The sequence below is a fragment of the Triticum dicoccoides genome, chromosome 4A (genome assembly GCF_002162155.2).
Source record: "Triticum dicoccoides isolate Atlit2015 ecotype Zavitan chromosome 4A, WEW_v2.0, whole genome shotgun sequence".
Classification (NCBI taxonomy): Eukaryota; Viridiplantae; Streptophyta; class Magnoliopsida; order Poales; family Poaceae; genus Triticum; species Triticum dicoccoides.
Window position 1 is genome coordinate 465,663,616 of NC_041386.1, and position 20,175 is coordinate 465,683,790.

General features: G+C 42.8%; 2 protein-coding genes across 2 annotated transcripts in view; one reads left to right on the plus strand and one right to left on the minus strand.

The window, feature by feature from the left end:
• The first annotated feature begins 13,992 nt into the window (after nt 1–13,992).
• On the plus strand, nt 13,993–19,404 carry LOC119286202 (CBL-interacting protein kinase 32). The gene is made up of 15 exons (XM_037565566.1): nt 13,993–14,179; nt 15,363–15,627; nt 15,970–16,032; nt 16,298–16,369; nt 16,503–16,610; nt 16,685–16,765; nt 16,930–16,983; nt 17,073–17,198; nt 17,281–17,370; nt 17,606–17,728; nt 17,844–17,954; nt 18,281–18,394; nt 18,526–18,582; nt 18,664–18,738; nt 18,927–19,404. Exons 2-15 carry the CDS (start codon nt 15,457–15,459, stop codon nt 18,999–19,001), a joined length of 1,320 nt encoding a protein of 439 aa, XP_037421463.1. The 5' UTR covers nt 13,993–14,179; nt 15,363–15,456; the 3' UTR covers nt 19,002–19,404.
• The window catches only part of LOC119286203 (neo-calmodulin-like), a 3,453-nt gene continuing 2,615 nt past the window's right edge, over nt 19,338–20,175 (minus strand). The window contains exon 4 of the mRNA XM_037565567.1: nt 19,338–19,601. Within this exon, the coding sequence (XP_037421464.1) occupies nt 19,466–19,601 (136 nt within the window). The 3' untranslated portion in view covers nt 19,338–19,465. The remainder of the gene's footprint in view (nt 19,602–20,175) is intronic.

Below are 20,175 nucleotides of genomic sequence, written 5' to 3' on the forward strand. Positions count from 1 at the left end.
TATTGTTAAATAGTCAAGCCAGGTTAAATAAAAACCATACGGATAGTTTATATTTGAGACAATAAAAACCAGTAAGACAAAATAGCAGATTTCAAACAACATAAATGTGGGGGTTTCTGATTCGAATACGATCAATAAACCAGACTAAAGGGGTTAAGCTAAGATTCGAATATGATCATATAGCCCCCAGTGGCTTTGGCGTTGCGCTGATCAAGAGGGTACCGATAGCTATGTTCTCTTTGGTTCGAATATGACCTATGTTTGAATAGGAAGCCCCCAAATGACCCTGAGAGTTTTTTAATGACCCCGATTCGAATACGATCCAAGTCGGACCCAAAAGGGGTTAAGCTATGATTCGGATACGATCAAGAAGCCCCCTAGTGAGTTTGGCTTTGAGCCGATCAAGAGGGTTACGACAGCTATGTTCTCTTTGGTTCAAATACGACCTATGTTTGAACAAGAAGCCCCCAAGTGATCATGAGGTTTACAGCTAGACTCGAATACGATCATAAGCCAGACCAGAAAGGTTAAGCTAGATTCAGATATGATCAACTCCTTAATATTCACTTAAATAATGAAAATAGTAAAGATATATGATCTTTGAAGAGGAAAAAGACAGAGGTCCTACTTTATTACTTATCATAATATATACAACGTCAAAGTATGTACATGACGAGAGCCGGTAGATCAGGTGTAGTATGGCCGAAGCTGAGCAATGTTCCACGGCCGGCGGGTCTCCTCCTCCGACTTACGTGAGTCTTTGTGCTCTTGAACGTCAATGAGGTAATATGACCCGTTGTTTAAATTCTTGCTGACCACAAGGGGTCCTTCCCAAGGCGGGGATAGTTTGTGTGCATCTGACAGATCTTGGATGAGCCGGAGCACTAGGTCACCTTCTTGAAAGGTCCTGGGCTTAACTCGGCGGCTGTGATAATGGCGCAAGTCCTATTGATAAATTTCTGATCGAGCTGCCGCTAAGTCTCTCTCCTCATCTAACAAGTCAAGTGCATCGTGTCGGGCTCGTTCATTATCAGCTTCAACGTAAGCCGCCACGCGAGGCGAGTCATGACGGATGTCACTAGGCAACACCGCTTCCGCTCCATAGACCATGAAGAAAGGTGTATAACATGTAGACCTGTTAGGAGTGGTGTTGATACTCCATGGCACTGAGGGTAATTCCTCTACCCAACAACCCGGCGTCCGTTGTAAGGGAACCATAAGCCGGGGCTTGAGACCTTTTAAGATTTCCTGGTTTGCTCTCTCAGCCTGACCATTAGATTGAGGGTGAGCTACAGAAGAAACATCAAGCCGGATATGCTCACGTTGACAAAACTCCTCCATAGCACATTGGGACAAATTAGTGCCATTGTCAGTGATAATGCTGTGTGGAAAACCAAAACGAAAAATCACCTTTTTCATGAACTGAACCGTCGTGGCTGCATCACACTTACTCACTGGCTCTGCCTCAACCCATTTTGTGAATTTGTCAACTACCACTAAAAGATGTGTCTTTTTATCCTTGGACCTTTTGAAAGGTCCAACCATGTCAAACCCCCAAACTGCAAATGGCCAAGTGATTGGTGATACGTCCATTTTGCATCATGCTTTTATATCGATATTTATTGCATTGTGGGCTGTTATTACACATTATGTCACAATACTTATGCCTGTTCTCTCTTATTTTACAAGGTTTACATAAAGAGGGAGAATGCCGGTAGTTGGGATTCTGGGCTGGAAAAGGAGCAAATATTAGAGACCTATTCTGCACAGCTCCAAAAGTCCTGAAACTTCATGGAAGACATTTTCAGAATATATAAAAAATACTGAGCGCAAGAAGTTCACCAGGGGGGCACACCCTGCCCACAAGGGTGGGGCGCGCCCCCCTACCTTGTGGGCCCCCTGGTGGCCCTCCGATGGCCATCTTCTGCTATATGGAGTTTTTCGATGAGAAAAAAATCATAAGTCACCTCCTCGGACGAAACTCCGCCGCCACGAGGCGGAACCTTGGCGGGTCCAATCTAGGGCTCCAGCAGAGCTGTTCTGCCGGGGAAAATTTCCTCCGGGAGGGGGAAATCATCGCCATCGTCATCACCAACGCTCCTCTCATCGGGAGAGGGCAATCTCCATCAACATCTTCACCAGCACCATCTCCTCTCAAACCCTAGTTCATCTCTTGTATCCAATTCTTGTCTTCAAGTCCGGGATTGGTACTAGTAGGTTTCTAGTAGTATTAATTACTCCTTGTAGTTGATGCTAGTTGGTTTATTTGGTGGAAGATCATATGTTCAGCTCATATATGCATATTAATACCCCTCTGATTATGAACATGATTATGCTTTGTGAGTAGTTACATTTGTTCCTGAGGACATGGGAGAAGTCTTGCTACTAGTATTCATGTGAATTTGGTATTCGTTCGATATTTTGATGAGATGTATGTTGTCTCTTCTCTAGTGGTGTTATGTGAACGTCGACTACATAACACTTCACCATTATTTGGGCCTAGAGGAAGGCATTGGGAAGTAATAAGTAGATGATGGGTTGCTAGAGTGACAGAAGCTTAAACCCTAGTTTATGCGTTGCTTCGTAAGGGGCTGATTTGGATCCATATGTTTCATGCTATGGTTAGGTTTACCTTAATACTTTTGTTGTAGTTGCGGATGCTTGCAATAGAGGTTAATCATAAGTGGGATTCTTGTCCAAGTAAGGGCAATACCCAAGCACCGGTCCACCCACATACCAAATTATCAAAGTACCGAACACGAATCATATGAACGTGATGAAAACTAGCTTGACGATATTCCCATGTCTCCTCGGGAGCGCTTTTCTCTATATAAGAGTTTGTCCAGGCTTGTCCTTTGCTACAAAAAGGATTGGGCCACCTTGCTGCACTTTATTTACTTTTGTTACTTGTTGCTCGTCACAAATTATCCTATCACAAAACTATCTGTTACCACTTATTTCAGTACTTGCAGAGAATACCTTGCTGGAAACCGCTTATCATTTCCTTCTACTCCTCGTTGGGTTTGACACTCTTACTTATCGAAAGGACTACAATAGATCCCCTATACTTGTGGGTCATCAAGACTCTTTTCTGGCGCTGTTGCCGGGGAGTGAAGCGCCTTTGGTAGGTGGAATTTGGTAAGGAAAAATTTATATAGTGTGCTGAAATTTACTATCACTTGTTACTATGAAAAGTAATCCTCTGAGGGGCTTGTTCGGGGTATCTTCACCCCGACCAGTAGAGCAAAGAGTTGCTCCTCAACCTACTGAACGTACTGAAAATGAAAATGTCTGCTTTGAAATTCCTTCGGGTATGCTAGCTAATCCTTTTGCAGGAGATGGAACAAAGCATCATGATGAGCACCTAATATATGTGGATGAAGTTTGTGGATTATTTAAGCTTGCAGGTGTACCCGGAGATGTTATTAAGAAGAAGGTCTTCCCTTTATCTTTGAAGGAAGATGCATTGACATGGTATAGGCTATGTGATGATACGGGGTCATGGAACTACAAACGATTGAAATTGGAATTTCATCAGAAGTTTTATCCTATGCATCTTGTTCATCGTGATCGCAATTATATATATAATTTTTGGCCTCGCGAAGGAGAAAGCATCGCTCAAGCTTGGGGGAGGCTTAAATCAATGTTATATTCATTCCCCAATCATGAGATCTCAAGAGAGATTATTGTTCAAAATTTATATGCTCGGCTTTCTGATAACAATCGCACCATGCTCGATACTTCTTGTGTTGGCTCTTTTATGACGAAGACTATTGAATTCAAATGGGATTTATTGGAAAGAATTAAACGCAACTCTGAAGATTGGGACCTCGACGAAGGTAAGGAGGCGGGTATGACACCTAAGTTTGATTGTTTTAAATCTTTTATGGATACAGATGTTTTCTGTAAATTTAGCACTAAATATGGACTTGACTCTGAGATAGTAGCTTCTTTCTATGAATCTTTTGCTACTTATGTTGATCTCCCCAAGGAGAAGTGGTTTAAATATCATCCTCCCATAGAAGTAAAAGTAGTTGCACCTATTAAAGTTGAAGAAAAGACTATCACTTATAATGATCCTATTGTTCCTACTTCTTATGTTGAGAAACCACCTTTCCCTGTTAGGATAAAGGATCATGCTAAAGCTTCAACTGTGGTTCGTAAAAGCAATATTAGAACATATACACCTCCTGAGAAAGTTAAAGTTGAACCTAATATTGCTATTGTTAAAGATCTTCTGGCTGATAATATTGATGGGCATGTTATTTATTTCTGTGATGAAACTGCTAGAATTGCTAAACCTTGTGCTAAAGATAAACCTAGATCTTTGGTAGGCATGCCTGTTATTTCTGTTAAAATAAGAGATCATTGTTATCATGGATTATGTGATATGGGTGCCAGTGCTAGTGCTATACCTCATGACTTATACAAAGAAATTATGCATGATATTGCACCTGCTGAGATAGAAGATATTGATGTCACAATTAAACTTGCCAATAGAGATACTATTTCTCCAATTGGAATTGTTAGAGATGTTGAAGTCTTGTGTGGGAAAACTAAATATCCTGCTGATTTTCTTGTTCTTGGTTCCCCACAAGATAGCTTTTGTCCCATTATATTTGGTAGACCCTTCTTGAACACTGTTAATGATAAGATAGATTGCAAAAAGGATGTTGTTACTATCGGTTTAGATGATATGTCTCATGAATTTAATTTCTCTAAATTTAGTAGACAACACCGTGAAGAAGAATTACCTAATAAGGATGAAATTATTGGTCTTGCTTCTATTGCCGTACCTCCTAGTGATCCTTTAAAACAATATTTTCTAGACCATGAAAATGATACGTTTATGAATGAAAGAAGGGAAATAGATGAAGTATTCTTTAAACAGGAACCTATTATGAAACACAATTTGCATGTTGAAATCCTATGGGATCCTCCTCCACCCAAGGGTGATCCCGTGTTTGAGCTTAAACCGTTGCCTGATACTCTTAAATATGCTTATCTTGATGAGAAAAAGATATATCCTATTATTATTAGTGCTAACCTTTCAGAGCATGAGGAAGAGAGATTATTGAAAACTCTGAAGAAGCACTGTGCTGCTATTGGGTATACTCTTCATGATCTTAAGGGCATTAGTCCCACTCTATGTCAACATAAAATAAATTTGGAAGAAGATGCTAAACCAGTTCGTGATCATCAACGACGGTTGAATCCTAAAATGAAAGAAGTGGTAAGAAAGGAAATACTAAAGCTCCTTGAGGCAGGTATAATCTATCCCGTTGCTGATAGTCAGTGGGTAAGTCCTGTCCATTGTGTCCCTAAGAAGGGAGGTATTACTGTCGTTCCTAATGATAAAGATGAATTGATTCCTCAAAGAATTATTACAGGTTATAGGATGGTAATTGATTTCCGTAAATTAAATAAGGCCACTAAAAAGGATCATTACCCCTTACCTTTTATCGATCAAATGCTAGAAAGATTATCCAAACATACACATTTTTGCTTTCTAAATGGTTATTCTGGTTTCTCTCAAATACCTGTGTCTGCCAAAGATCAATCAAAGACTACTTTTACTTGCCCTTTTGGTACTTTTGCTTATAGATGTATTCCTTTTGGTTTATGTAATGCACCTGCTACTTTTCAAAGATGCATGATGGCTACATTCTCTGACTTTTGTGAAAAGATTTGTGAGGTTTTCATGGACAATTTCTCCATCTATGGATCTTCTTTTGATGATTGCTTGAGCAACCTTGATCGAGTTTTGCAGAGATGTGAAGAAACTAATCTTGTCTTGAATTGGCAAAAGTGCCACTTTATGGTTAATGAAGGTATTGCCTTGGGGCATAAAGTTTCTGAAAGAGGTATTGAAGTTGATAAAGCCAAGGTTGATGCTATTGAAAAGATGCCATGCCCCAAGGACATCAAAGGTATAAGAAGTTTCCTTGGTCACGCCGAATTTTATAGGAGGTTCATTAAGCACTTCTCAAAAATTTCTCGGACTCTCACTAATTTATTACAAAAAGATATACCATTTGTATTTGATGATGATTGTGTAGAAGCATTTGAAATACTTAAGAAAGCATTGATCTCCGCACCTATTGTTCAGCCACCTGATTGGAATTTACCCTTTGAAATTATGTGTGATGCTAGTGATTATGTTGTAGGTGTTGTTCTAGGGCAAAGAGTTGATAAGAAATTAAACGTTATTCAATATGCTAGTAAAACCCTAGACAATGCTCAAAGAAATTATGCTACTACTGAAAAAGAATTCTTAGCAGTTGTATTTGCTTGTGATAAGTTCAGACCTTATATTGTTGATTCTAAAGTAACTATTCACATTGATCATGCTGCTATTAAATATCTTATGGAAAAGAAAGATGCTAAACCTAGACTTATTAGATGAGTTCTCTTGCTACAAGAATTTGACTTACATACTGTTGATAGAAAGGGAGTTGAGAACCCCGTTGCAGACAACTTGTCTAGGTTAGAAAATGTGCTTGATGACCCACTACCTATTGATGATAGCTTTCTTGATGAGCAATTAAATGTCATAAATGCTTCTCATACTGCTCCACGGTATGCTGATTATGCTAATTACATTGTTGCCAAATTCATACCACCTAGTTTCACATACCAGCAAAAGAAAAAGTTCTTCTATGATTTGAGACATTACTTTTGGGATGACCCACATCTTTATAAAGAAGGAGTAGATGGTGTTATTAGACGTTGTGTACCTGAGCATGAACAGGAACAGATCCTACACAAGTGTCACTCCGAAGCTTATGGAGGACACCATGCTGGAGACAGAACTGTACATAAGGTATTGCAATCTAGTTTTTATTGGCCTACTCTCTTCAAGGATGCCCGTAAGTTTGTCTTATCTTGTGATGAATGTCAAAGAATTGGTAATATTAGTAGACGTCAAGAAATGCCTATGAACTATTCACTCGTTATTGAACCATTTGATGTTTGGGGCTTTGACTATATGGGACCTTTTCCTGCCTCTAATGGTTATACACATATTTTAGTTGCTGTCGATTACGTTACTAAGTGGATAGAAGCTATTCCAGCTAGTAGTGTTGATCATAACACTTCTATTAAAATGCTTAAAGAAGTTATTTTTCCAAGATTTGGAGTCCCTAGATATTTAATGACTGATGGTGATTCACATTTTATTCATGGTGCTTTTCCGTAAAATGCTTGCTAAGTATGATGTTAATCATAGAATTGCATCTCCTTATCACCCTCAGTATAGTGGTCAAGTAGAATTGAGTAATAGAGAGCTCAAATTAATTTTGCAAAAGACTGTCAATAGGTCTAGAAAGAATTGGTCCAAGAAACTTGATGATGCATTATGGGCCTATAGAACTGCATATAAAAATCCTATGGGTATGTCTCCGTATAAAATGGTTTATGGAAAAGCATGTCACTTACCTCTCGAACTAGAACACAAGGCATATTGGGCTATTAAAGAGCTCAATTATGATTTTAAACTTGCCGGTGAGAAGAGGTTATTTGATATTAACTCACTCGATGAATGGAGAACCCAAGCCTACGAAAATGCCAAGTTGTTTAAAGAAAAAGTTAAAAGATGGCATGATAAAAGGATACAAAAGCGTGAGTTTAATGTAGGTGATTATGTATTGCTATACAACTCTTATTTAAGATTTTTTGCAGGAAAACTTCTTTCTAAATGGGAAGGTCCTTACGTTATCGAGGAGGTCTATCATTCCGGTGCCATAAAAATCAACAACTTCGAAGGCTCAAATCCGAAGGTGGTGAACGGTCAAAGAATCAAACATTATATCTCAGGTAATCCCATAAATGTTGAAACCAATGTTATTGAAACCATAACCCCGGAGGAATACATACGGGACACTTTCCGGAACGTTTCAGACCCCGGAGGAATACATAAGGAATAGGTATGTGGTACGGTAAGTAAACCGACTCCAAAACAGTTTTTAAGGCAATATTTCTCCGTTTTGGAATATTTAGAAAAATAGAAAAATAAGAAGCAGTCCGGGAAGGACACGAGGCCTCCACGAGGGTGGAGGGCGCGCCCTACCCTACTGGGTGCGCCCCCCTACCTCGTGGGCACCTCATGCGCTTTCCGGACTCTGTTTTCTTACACGACACGTATTTTGGTCGGTAAAAATTCATTATATAATCTCCCGAAGGTTTTGACTCATGTATCACGCAAATATCCTCTGTTCTTGTTTCAAGTTGTTTCCTGTCAGGGTCGTCAAGGCCAGGCATCATGTCGTCCCCCTCCTCCAACAATGGTGACAACGATGCTTGGCTAATGAAGATAGAGCTGAAGAGGGAAGAACCCATGGAGATCAACAAGGATGAAGGGATCAAGAAGGCCACGGAGGATCACGCTCTGGCAGCAGAAGACATCCTTCAACTTGATCACAATCTTCTTACCCCAACTGAGATCGAAGCTTTCAAGATGATTGAGTTAGCTCGTATACAGAACAAGTATCTCACACGTGAAAATATTTTGTTGAAGGAGCATATTGTTGCACTCAAGGGCATTATCCGCAAGCTGGAGGACCTCTTACGCTCGATGTGTGACTATCCATCATCATCTCCATCTTCTCCACCAACAAAGAAGAACTGAGCATCGGGTATGGGCACTCCCATTGGCAACTGCCAAGCTTGGGGGAGTGCCCCGGTATCGTATCACCATCACTTTTATCTTTACCGTTTTTCTTAGTTCGATCATTTTGGTAATATCTTGATCTAGTAGAATAAAGTTTATGGCATCATCTAGTTTTGAGTTTTGCTTTATGATCCCTCTATGTAATCGAGTCCGTGAGCTATATATAAAAAATATTAGTGTTGAGTCAAGGGCTTGATTATTTTCCCATGATCCTAAGTGAATAAAAGAAAAGAGAAATAAAAAAAGGGGAAACAAAGAGATCATATGGATCTTATGGAGAGTAATGAGCTCACATAGAAAAAGTATGATGAATAAAAGTTGTTGAGAGTTGTCAAACATAGTTTTGGTCATCGTTGCAATTAATAAGAAGTAATAAAGAAAGAGAGGTCTTCACATATAAATATACTATCTTGGACATCTTTTACGATTGTGAGCATTCATTAAAATATGACATGCTAAAGAGTTGACGTTGGACAAGGAAGACAACGTAAGGGGTTATGTTTTCTTACATCTGAGATAAATTATATTGTCACGGATCATCCAACATGGTTGAGCTTGCCTTTCCCCCTCATGCTAGCCAAATTCATCGCACCAAGTAGAGATACTACTTGTGCTTCCAAATACCCTTAAACCAGTTTTGCCATGAGAGTCCACCATACCTACCTATGATTGAGTAAGATCCTCCAAGTAAGTTGTCATCGGTGCAAGCAATAAAAATTGCTCTCTAAATATGTATGACTTATTAGTGTGGGAGAAAATAAGCTTTATATGATCATGTGATATGGAAGAAATAAAAACGACAGACTGCATAATAAAGGTCCATATCACAAGTGGCAATATAAAGTGACGTTTTTTCGCATTAAGACTTTGTGCATCCAACCATAAAAGCGCATGACAACCTCTGCTTTCCTCTGCGAAGGACCTATCTTTTACTTTTATCTCCTACCTTGCATAAGAGTCATGGTGATCTTCACCCTTCCTTTTTACATTTTATCCTTTGGCAAGCACAGTATGTTGGAAAGATCCTGGTATATATGGCTAATTGGATGTGAGTCTTCATGAACTATTATTGTTGACATTACCCTTGAGGTAAAACGTTGGGAGGCAAAACTATAAGCCCCTATCTTTCTCTGTGTCCGATTAAAACTCCATACCCATAAGTATTGCGTGAGTGTCAGCAATTGTGAAAGACTATATGATAGTTGAGTATGTGGACTTGCTGAAAAGCTCTTATATATTGACTCTTTCCTATGTTATGATAAATTGCAATTGCTCCAATGACTGAGATTATAGTTTGTTAGTTTTCGATGAAGTTTACGATTCATACTTGAAATTGTGATTGAATTATTACTCTAGCATAAGAAATCATATGACAAGAATTATGTAAGTTGTTGTTCTAAGAATGATCATGATGCCCTCATGTCCGTATTTTACTTTTATCGACACCTCTATCTCCAAACATGTGGACATATTTTTCGATTTCGGCTTTCGCTTGAGGACAAACGAGGTCTAAGCTTGGGGGAGTTGATACGTCCATTTTGCATCATGCTTTTATATCGATATTTATTGCATTATGGGTTGTTATTACACATTATGTCACAATACTTATGCCTATTCTCTCTTATTTTACAAGGTTTACATAAAGAGGGAGAATGCCGGCAGCCGGGATTCTGGGCTGGAAAAGAAGCAAATATTAGAGACCTATTCTGCACAGCTCCAAAAGTCTTGAAACTTCACGGAAGACGTTTTCAGAATAGGCATGGGGATGCCTAGTTGGGGGATTCCCATGCAAGTACCTTGGGTTGCCATTAACCATTAGGAAATCCAAGATAACACAATTATAGGGAATTGTCGACAATATTACAAGCAAGCTCCCGACTTGGAAAGCATCTTCTATGGATAAATCAGGTCGGCTTATTCTTGTTATATTCGTCTTGTGTGACATGTTGATTCACATGATGATGGCTTTGATGTACCACCCAAGGTGATTGTCAGCCTCATTAAGATCTGCCATGGATTCTTGTGGCTTGGTCATGCAGACGCGAAGGGTGGACAATGTTTGGTGGCTTGGGGTGTGATGTGCATGCCCAAGTGGGCTGGAGACTTCAGAATTCCAAACTTGAGATGGTTAAACTTTGCCCTACGTGCAAGATGGCTTTGGCTAAATCGTGTGGATGGCTCAAAGCCTTCGGTTGAGTTTAACATCCAGGTTCCGTCTGAGTCGCACACGGTATATAAGGATGCTGTCTTTGTGGATGTTGGAGACGGTAGGACCTCTTTATTTTGGGAGTGCAGATGGTTATAAGGCATGAGGGTTCATGACATTGCACCACACATATATGACCGTATACGACCGGTTGCCAGGCGAAGTAGAATAGTGGCATATGCACTTGATGAAGTGTGGCCCCAAGATGTTGGCCTAGATCTGAATACAGATGAGATACATGAATACTTTCAGCTATGGGACATCGTATCGATGGTTGATCTAACGAAAGGCATGGAAGACTATGTGAGATGGGCCTAGGAGTCGTCAGGGCAATACTCGACATGCTCAGCCTATGCGTCTTGCTTCTTTGGCCAGAGCACAATCTTGCTGCCATAGTAATATGGTGAAGTCGTGCTCCACTAAGATGTAAGTTCCTCGCCTGGCTAGCCATGAAGAATAGGTGTGGACATCAGATAGACTTGCTCTGCATGGATTACTGCATCAGGTTGGCATGTCCCCTCTACGACCAGGAGCAAGAAACTACCGATCACATCCTGGTGTCCTGCGTTTTCGCGAGATCGGTGTGGCATTTCATCCTAGACGCTTGGGGAAGGGCTCATTGGGCACCATCATCAATTGATACACTATTGCCATGGACTGCATCCCTTATGGTACAAGATCGCAGCATGAAGGACATGCACACCTTGCTACTTCTCATCGTGTGGCAATTGTGGAAGCACTGAAATGCAGTGGTCTTTGATGGAGCTACCCCTTTGATTGGAGAGCCGCGCCGCTAGAATTGCAACCAGGTTCTCCCCTTCTCGTCGCCACCAATCATGCTGGCGTCTCCTTTGATTTTAAGTCCGCCCACCTCTCTCTCTCTTTGTGTGTGTGTGTGTGTGTGTGCCGGATCCCCTGAGACTGCCTCCGCCATCGCCTAAGCCAGAATATGCTCGTACAGCAGCGAAGCTACCTCGAACATCCTCCTCTGCTCCTTAACCTAGATCCGACCAAGTACCTCGAACGATAGATCCTGAATCCTCTTGGCCTCTCGCTCCTCCGTCCTCTACCTAGATCTGAGCAAGCCGAGTCGAGAGCAGCTGTCGCTCCATCATCGCTCGCCAACTCATCGTGTGGCGGATTTGGGCAAGTTGCATCGACAGCAGAACACCCTAAAGGGGATCCGTGGCGGATTTGAGCAGCCGATGTGGTTGTGCGAGCGAAGTCGCGATCACCTCAATCAAGAGCACTTGTCCCTGTGCTAGATGTATGTAGTGACTTTGTTAATTTTGAAACTTTGTGCTACTTTCAAGCATGATGAAGGAGATATATTGTACTACATCGTTTATATATAGTATAATTTTGTAATGGAGATGTGCAACAAGATCTTCTATATTATAGAAGAAAAGGCAAGAATAATTTTTTTTCTACCTTTAGAATGGGATCGGGTTTAGTACACTTCTAAAACATGTTCCAAAATTTTCATAAATGCAATTTGCAACGGGGAAACGTTTGGGGACGACGCACCGGCCGAGTTTGCGCCGGTCGCCCGCTGCGTCACCACGCGTCCTCGCTAGCACGCGCTGCCTCCACCGCGTCCGCACATTTTCTTTGTGGGACCCACGCCTGTCCCTCCCTCTTTTTCCTCTTTCTCCTTCCTTCCTTATCCTCTTCCTCCCGTCATTCTCCTTCCCTCATTATCTTTCTGCTTCTCCCTGGTCTCATTTTTCCTCCATGGATCTCTCCTCCTGTTGACCACCGGCCTCCGCTGCTACTAGAAACCGGACATGGCTGTTCCGACGAAGCATCCGCACATCCTCCTCCATGCCATGGTCGTGCGCCACCTACCCCTTGGCCTCATGGTGCACTACTAGATCCCCAGCTTCCTGGCCGTGCTACAACCAGCGGTCGACCGTGCTACAACCGACGATCGAATATGCTGCAACCAGCGACAGTGAGATTGCGGCGGCGATGATAGTGCGCGATTTTTGCTACAACCAGCAACAAAAAAGCTAGCTCCGATGACATGATTTGCTGCAACGGCAATGATGAAGTTTTGTGGTGGCGACTGAGGTGTTGTGATTTTTGCTACAACCGGAAGCAGGAAAAGCTACCACCGACGGTCATTTTTGCTACAACTGGCAACGAAAAAGCTACCATCGGAAACGTGATTTGCTGCAACGGCCACGATGAAATTTGTGGTGGCGACGGCGGTGTTGTGATTTTTTGCTGCAACCGACAGCATGAAAAGCTACAACCAGTGTCACGTCTTGCTACTCCCGGCAAAACCCGACGAAGGTTGAAGCAAATTGTCGTCGCCGCCGTGACAGTCGACATGAATGGTTGTAGCAATTCCCGTCACCGGTCCTAGCAAAAATGAACAATGGTTGAAGCAAAATATATCTGCATGTGGATGATGAAGCAGAAAGGGATGGTTGGGCGTGGCCATGGCAACAGGGCTGTGGTGAGGGGCGCCAGCGGAGCTACAACCTGAGCTACACCCGTCGCTGCTGAGAGCTGCAACCGCAGGTGCGACTGTTTCATGGGTCGAGGCGGCGATGAGGACGACCAGCGAAGGTGGGGACCAGCAACGAGGACGGCCGGCGAGGATGGGGACCAGCGACTAGGACGGCCGGCGAGGGTGGGGACGACGACGAGGACGGCCACCAGAAGGGAGACGAGGCGCACATCGAGCGGGAGATGTGATTCTAGCGAGAGGAAGAAGAAGCTGCGGGGCAAAGCGGTTTTTTTTCATCAGATCCAATCGCCCACGCAGCTCAAATCCAACAGCTCCGGCGCGACCGGCCGAACGGTTGGGCTGACGCACCGGCGCAGATCAATGCCCTTTGCAACGTAGTTTTTCTTTGTTTGAAAACTTGCAGGCTCACAATAATTGGACACCGAATTCACCTGTGGCGAATTAACGAGGAGGGGGTCCAGATCCGATATCCGGGATCAATCATGCACACTCACGCATGGTGTGTTGTTGTGTGGTGTGTGACTCCGCTGGCACCCTGCTGCCGCTGTCCGAGTCGCCGTGGGGCCAACGCTCTTGCACCAACTGCCCCGGCTGCTCCTTTCTTAAAGGCCACCGTCATGTCTGTGTCGTCGTCTCCCAGCTCAGCCGATTCGTTCCAAACTTGCAGTTCCAACTTCAACCTCCTCCTCTCTCTCGCTCACTCCTATTTATTACAGTAGCTAAGCTTCCCTCTTCTCCTCCCCCCGAGCCCCCTTCCTTCCTGTTCCTGATCGCAGACACCCATTTCTTGCCGCTCGTAGAGCAGCAGCCAGCAGCCACCTCGCCTGTAAGTTCTCCGAGCTTCCTCTCCTCTCCTCTCTGCTCCCTATGCAAAGAAATATAAGAACGTTTAGATCACTACTTCAGCCATCTAAATGCTCTTATATTTCTTTACGGAGAGGGAGTACTTCTCAATTGGCTTTCTACTCTTTCTTCCTTGTGAATTGCGGTTCACCCAGTGTTTGATGTCCCAATTTTGGCTTGCGCCGTCCCCACTAACTAACTGAACTCGAGTCTTTGGCGACTAGCTCCCATCAGGATCAGATGCATAAACTCGGTGCCATTCTTTGCATAGGAAGAATTTCTTGATGGCGGCTATAGGGCCTAGGCTGGGGAGATTCTCTCTCCGTTACCCTCTTGCTCTTGGCAAATCTTCCAAAGTTTTATTTTTCCACAAAAAAATAGCAAGAAGAACATGGGCTTGGTGCTTGAGAATTCTGACCAGTTCGTCTTCCTTCCTTTGGTGGGTGTGGAGTGGAATATGCCACGCCCTGCGAGTATTCAAATGCTCTGTTTCTTTCAAAAACTCTACTGTATTCTTTCATTCAAAAAAGAATGGTCTGTTTGCAGTGGTGCGTGCCCAGTTTCATTCACAACAGACATCCTGTGCAGTCCAGATCCAAAAACACGAGGGTCTTATTATTCCTTTTGACCTCCAGTTGATTATTCCCGTTTAACTTGGCCTTTCGGGGATTTTCTCCAGGATCTTGTCTAGTACTAGTGATCTAAACGCTCTTACATTTGTTTATAGAGGAAGTACTAAACAACTCCACTACTCTACTCTGATTGACTTGTTGACACATCTTATTTTTGGGTTCAGTTCAGGGGTAGGTAGGTGTTCTTCTTTGAACCATTTTTTTTTCGAAAAGGAGATACCCCGGCCTCTGCACATCAGAACGATGCATACGGCCTCTTCTTTCGAACCATGCATGTAACAACCTAATGCACAAGTGCGAAGTGCAGTTTTGTGTACGCAACTTAATGCATGGTCTGCTGGTTCCTCACTCCCCCATAACTGACTGCTCAACAGCATTTCAAAACTTCCATGGCCATGGGTCCGTTTTCTGCAGTGCCACGAGATGATAACTCTCTCTTTTTTTTTTTGGATATATCTGTTCATTAACGTGTAGTACAACCAAGGTGAGAAAAAACACGAGCCCGTCCTCATCTTTTCCGTGTCTCAACTGTAGGTTTTCCACACAGGACAGTGAAACAAATTGGCGGCGCGTGGAAACGGAGCCACACGCCTGACCAGAGGTTTGGGAGAGGGGGATAAGGCAGGGGATGAGTACAACCAAGGTGAAGAGGCGTGTGGGCAAGTATGAGCTAGGGCGGACCATCGGCGAGGGCACCTTCGCCAAGGTCAGGTTCGCCAGGAACACCGAGACCGGGGACCCCGTTGCCATCAAGATCTTGGACAAGGAGAAGCTTCTCAAGCACAAGATGGTCGAGCAGGTCACTCTCCAGCGCCCACCTCACATTTAACCTTGTGTCATGCTCCTCAATCATCACTTCTTCTTTCCGGTCATATTTCATATCCAGTCGATTACGATGGGTCCTCCTGCCCCATCGCTGTATTTTCGCGGTACAAATCAGGCTGCCACTTTTGCCTGAATTTAGTACTCCCTCCGTTCACTTTTATAAGGCCTTGTAGACATTTCAGACAGCGTGCAAAACAGCTCAATTTCAATTGTCCGAGACGACTTATAAAAGTGAACGGAGGGAATAACTTTTGACGGCACTTTTTTGTTTGTCTTTTGCTGATGATGAGTAACTAACTATGTGGTGGAATCGCAGATCAAGCGGGAAATCGCAACGATGAAGCTGATTAAGCATCCCAATGTTGTCCGCATACACGAGGTAGCTCAAGGAATCGCCATTTCTATCTTGTTTTCGATATTCAGGTTAATCCTGTAATATTGTTCAGAAATGTGCATCATGTTATGTCTGGGGTCCATGCTAGTACAATACTACTCAAAGGCAGCTACCTCTTTCCAATCATGCACCTCAACCATAAAGTTGTTGTCAGAAATATTGGACGCAATTATTTGACATGTCTGTTTTAATTTCATCAGGGGAACTGCTAATATTATCGAATTAATTAATGTTCTCCTCGATTTTCCAGGTGATGGGAAGCAAAACAAAAATCTACATTGTTTTGGAATATGTCACCGGGGGCGAGCTCTTTGACACAATTGTAAGTGATGTGCTACAACCTAAGTTTCCTGCTTATGCGCTGATGCAGCTTGCTTATCTTCAGCAAACACAGGATTACAACATATACCGTTGTTAATTATGTGCTGACGGTTATTGCGTCCCTTGTCGTAAAGGTTAACCACGGCAGAATGAGGGAAGATGAGGCAAGGAGATACTTCCAGCAGCTGATTAATGCTGTTGATTATTGCCATAGCAGGGGGGTGTACCACCGCGATTTAAAAGTGAGCTCCTCTCTATCTGTGCTGCCTGTTTCCCTGTCGTTATGAAATGTGAACCTAAACCGAAATACTTGCAGCCAGAAAATTTATTACTTGATTCATGTGGAAATCTAAAGGTGTCTGATTTTGGGCTGAGCGCGCTATCTCAGCAGCTCAAGGTACGGGTTTATTATTGCTTCATGCACTCCTAAGTTATCATGGAAGTTTTCGGACTAAACACTTTTCTGTAAGCAGATAATCATGTTCCTTTGATGTTCAAACACTCTCATATATTCATTCTTCCTATATATTTTGGAATATTTTATTATTTATTGTTGTTCAGGATGACGGATTACTGCACACGACTTGTGGCACTCCAAATTATGTTGCACCAGAGGTAATTTCAGAAATTTGTAGAAACTGGACAACCAATAGTTTTTGACATTAATTTCTAACCAAGTACCACAATAATGCAACTACCGACAGGTCCTCGAAGATCAAGGCTATGATGGCGCAATGGCAGATTTGTGGTCATGTGGAGTAATTCTGTTTGTTCTGCTAGCAGGGTATTTGCCTTTTGAGGACTCTAATCTTATGGCCTTGTATAAGAAAGTGAGCATTGAACTTCTTTTGGTTTACTGTTACGGTCTTGCTTGTTCATGCTGATTTGATTTTTCTCTATTATTCCTTGCAGATATCAAATGCAGAGTTTACGTTTCCGCCTTGGACGTCTTTTCCTGCCAAGAGGTTGTTAACAAGAATCCTTGATCCCAATCCGATCACGGTATGGTAGAACACAAGATCTCATTGAACCAATACTTAGATAGGAAAATCTCCTCACACAATGCATCCAGTACGGTTGCAGATAGCATGCCGTCAGTTCCATTCATCAGCCTATCAATATTCCAAGTTCTGTTGTGCTTACTAATAAACACACCAGAGATGGTGTTCAATCAGGGACTAATAATCCCACATCTTGCTCCATAATATCAAGCTAATATTTTGACAAATTGTGGCAGAGAATAACAGTTCAAGAAATGTTAGAGGATGAGTGGTTCAAGAAAGGTTATAAGCGTGCGGAGTTTGATGAGAAGTATGACACAACACTGGATGATGTGGATGCTGTCTTCAATGATTCAGAAGTAAGCCCATGGCTATATGCAAGCTCTTGCATTTCTGTTTCTACCAAATGCAGAAGATCTCTCGTGGGTTCGGTATTACTAACCAGTTTTATGACTCTGGTTTGACTTCCTCCAGGAGCACCATGTAACAGAAAAGAAAGAAGAAGAACCAGTAGCTCTGAATGCATTTGAACTGATTTCAATGTCAGCAGGCCTCAATCTTGGAAATTTATTCGACTCTGAGCAGGTAAGATAACATCCTAATAGCAACATAAAACTTGGGAATTTGCGATGCGCGATTACTTAACTCACCATGGTTTTAAAGTTTTTTACTGATATAGCCTTAATCATGTGTGAAATATGCACTTGATTTTATTATAAAGTATCTCTAATTCGGTATCTCAGTTAGTACATTGAATCAGGGAAAGCTATCAGTTAAATTTATATGCCTATGTAAATATAAGATCTTCAGACCTTTTTTCACTTAGAGCTTTATGCACATTTCCTGTTACGCATTTATGATTTCGAAATTTCATTCTTCTATACTCTAACATCGAATAACTATAACGACAGGAATTTAAAAGAGAAACAAGGTTTACATCTAAAAGCTCGCCTAAAGAAATTCTCCGCAAGATCGAAGAAGCTGCAAAGCCTCTAGGATTTGATATTCAGAAGAAAAATTACAAGGTCTGCCACGCAAAGCTTGGTTTAATAACAGTCCACGCTATTATTTTTCTTAAAAAAGATCTATTGATATTGTATATGAGCCTGAAGTATATTTTTTTCCTGAATGTTTAAATCCTTTTTTGTTTGATCAGCTGAGACTAGAAAAGGTAAAAGCAGGAAGGAAGGGGAACCTCAATGTTGCTACCGAGGTAATGCAGAGAATATGCTGAACTGAATCCACTTTGAAGTTAACTTCTTCAGTTTAACTTTATCTGCGCAATATCATTTAGATACTGCGAGTCGGACCTTCTCTTCATATGGTTGAAGTTCGCAAAGCAAAAGGCGACACTCTAGAATTTCACAAGGTAAACTATCAGGCCATATGGCTTGGAATTAGAGCCTGTCAACTGAGAGGTGCACCGATTCCTGCTTCTACGACATCAGTAATCTGGACTCGATGAGTTACCAGGATTGTAAATTGTGTTTTGACCTCTTTTCGCCTTTCCCTCGCCAATCTGTACTGATATGCATAAATCTTGATATTGTGGTGCAGTTCTACAAGAACCTTTCAAACACCTTGAAGGACGTTGTTTGGAAATCCGACGATCTTCAGATCCAACCTTCCTAGCAGCAGCTTGGGAGAAGGGGGAATGGGTAAACTATTAGCATCCCATTCTTCCTGAGTTGATCCATTCTCAGGAGCTGGATCAAGATAAATTGTTCACCACATTTTGTAAGTACCGGTGGATATCCCTGTTGTCAGCTGTGCTTGTCCTCCACTGGTGTTGTATATGCTGCATTTTGAGAGACTTCTTGGAGCATTTTAAGTCAAGCACAATCAAGTAGGTTTTGGTGTATATTAGGCATGTGGGTTTTCGCAAGTCGTATCGAGTTCACTTTGGAACAATGCAATCAGGAATTCGCAAACATTTAGCCGAATATGCTTGTAAACTCGCACCGGCCGGTCATCATTTCGTTCCCATTGTAAATTGTGAGACCATGGAAGTTAATTTCTTGTTTTTGCCTTGTTACATACACTTGTTCCTTCAGCTGTAAATCAGAACTGAAGGGTGAAACAAAAAGCCTGAATTTTCAGAGGATGATACATGAGGGGATGCAGCTTCCTCGTTTGTCCTTGTCCTTGTTTCCTTGTTCCGGCGGGGGATCTGCATCGCCGTCGGTCTTCTCTCCTACCATCTCACGGCTGTTTTCCTGTGACTTCCGCCGTCTGCCATTTGCACATGACACGAGCAACATGCAGTGTGAGATAGGAACACATAGCATTCTAGTAGTATCATATATACATTGGGTTCATGCTCATCGTCGTTTCGGTTAAAGATGCTGCCTTGCAAGTGCAAAAGATAGGAGAAAGATGAAGAAGGTTTTGCCTATGAAGACTAGTAAACTCAAGTTGCATGGTGGGAATCCCAGTAGGAACCGATCCAAAGAGGGAAAGAGGGGGGAGTGGAGAACTGAAAGTGGAGTGAACGGCCCAGGACCGACCCGCCCCCGCATCGCTCCGCTTGAGGCGACTCGGGAGGCGACGAAACCCTAGCCACCAGTCCTCCCACCCCTCCTCCTTCCCCCCTCGTCGCCGCCTGAGGAGGCCTCCGGCGAACTCCGCGTGGCCACCAAGGGCGGCGGCAACGAGGATCTAGCTGCTCCCTCGCGGAGGGCTTCCAACGCCGTCTTCTACAGCGAGCGGTGTCGTAGGTGTTGCTCCTATGTCTCCTCGGCCGCGTGGGCGGCGAGGGACGGCGGGAGTTGTCGCCGGTCGTAGCGGGTGGTGCGTCCTCCTGGCT

Coding starts and splice junctions, on each gene's coding strand:
- LOC119286202 (XM_037565566.1), top strand. CDS start 15,457: ATGAGTACAACCAAGGTGAAGAGGCGTGTGGGCAAGTATGAGCTAGGG. Junction 17,199..17,280: donor TTATGGCCTTGTATAAGAAA/GTGAGCATTGAA, acceptor TATTCCTTGCAG/ATATCAAATGCAGAGTTTAC. Junction 18,583..18,663: donor ACCTCAATGTTGCTACCGAG/GTAATGCAGAGA, acceptor AATATCATTTAG/ATACTGCGAGTCGGACCTTC.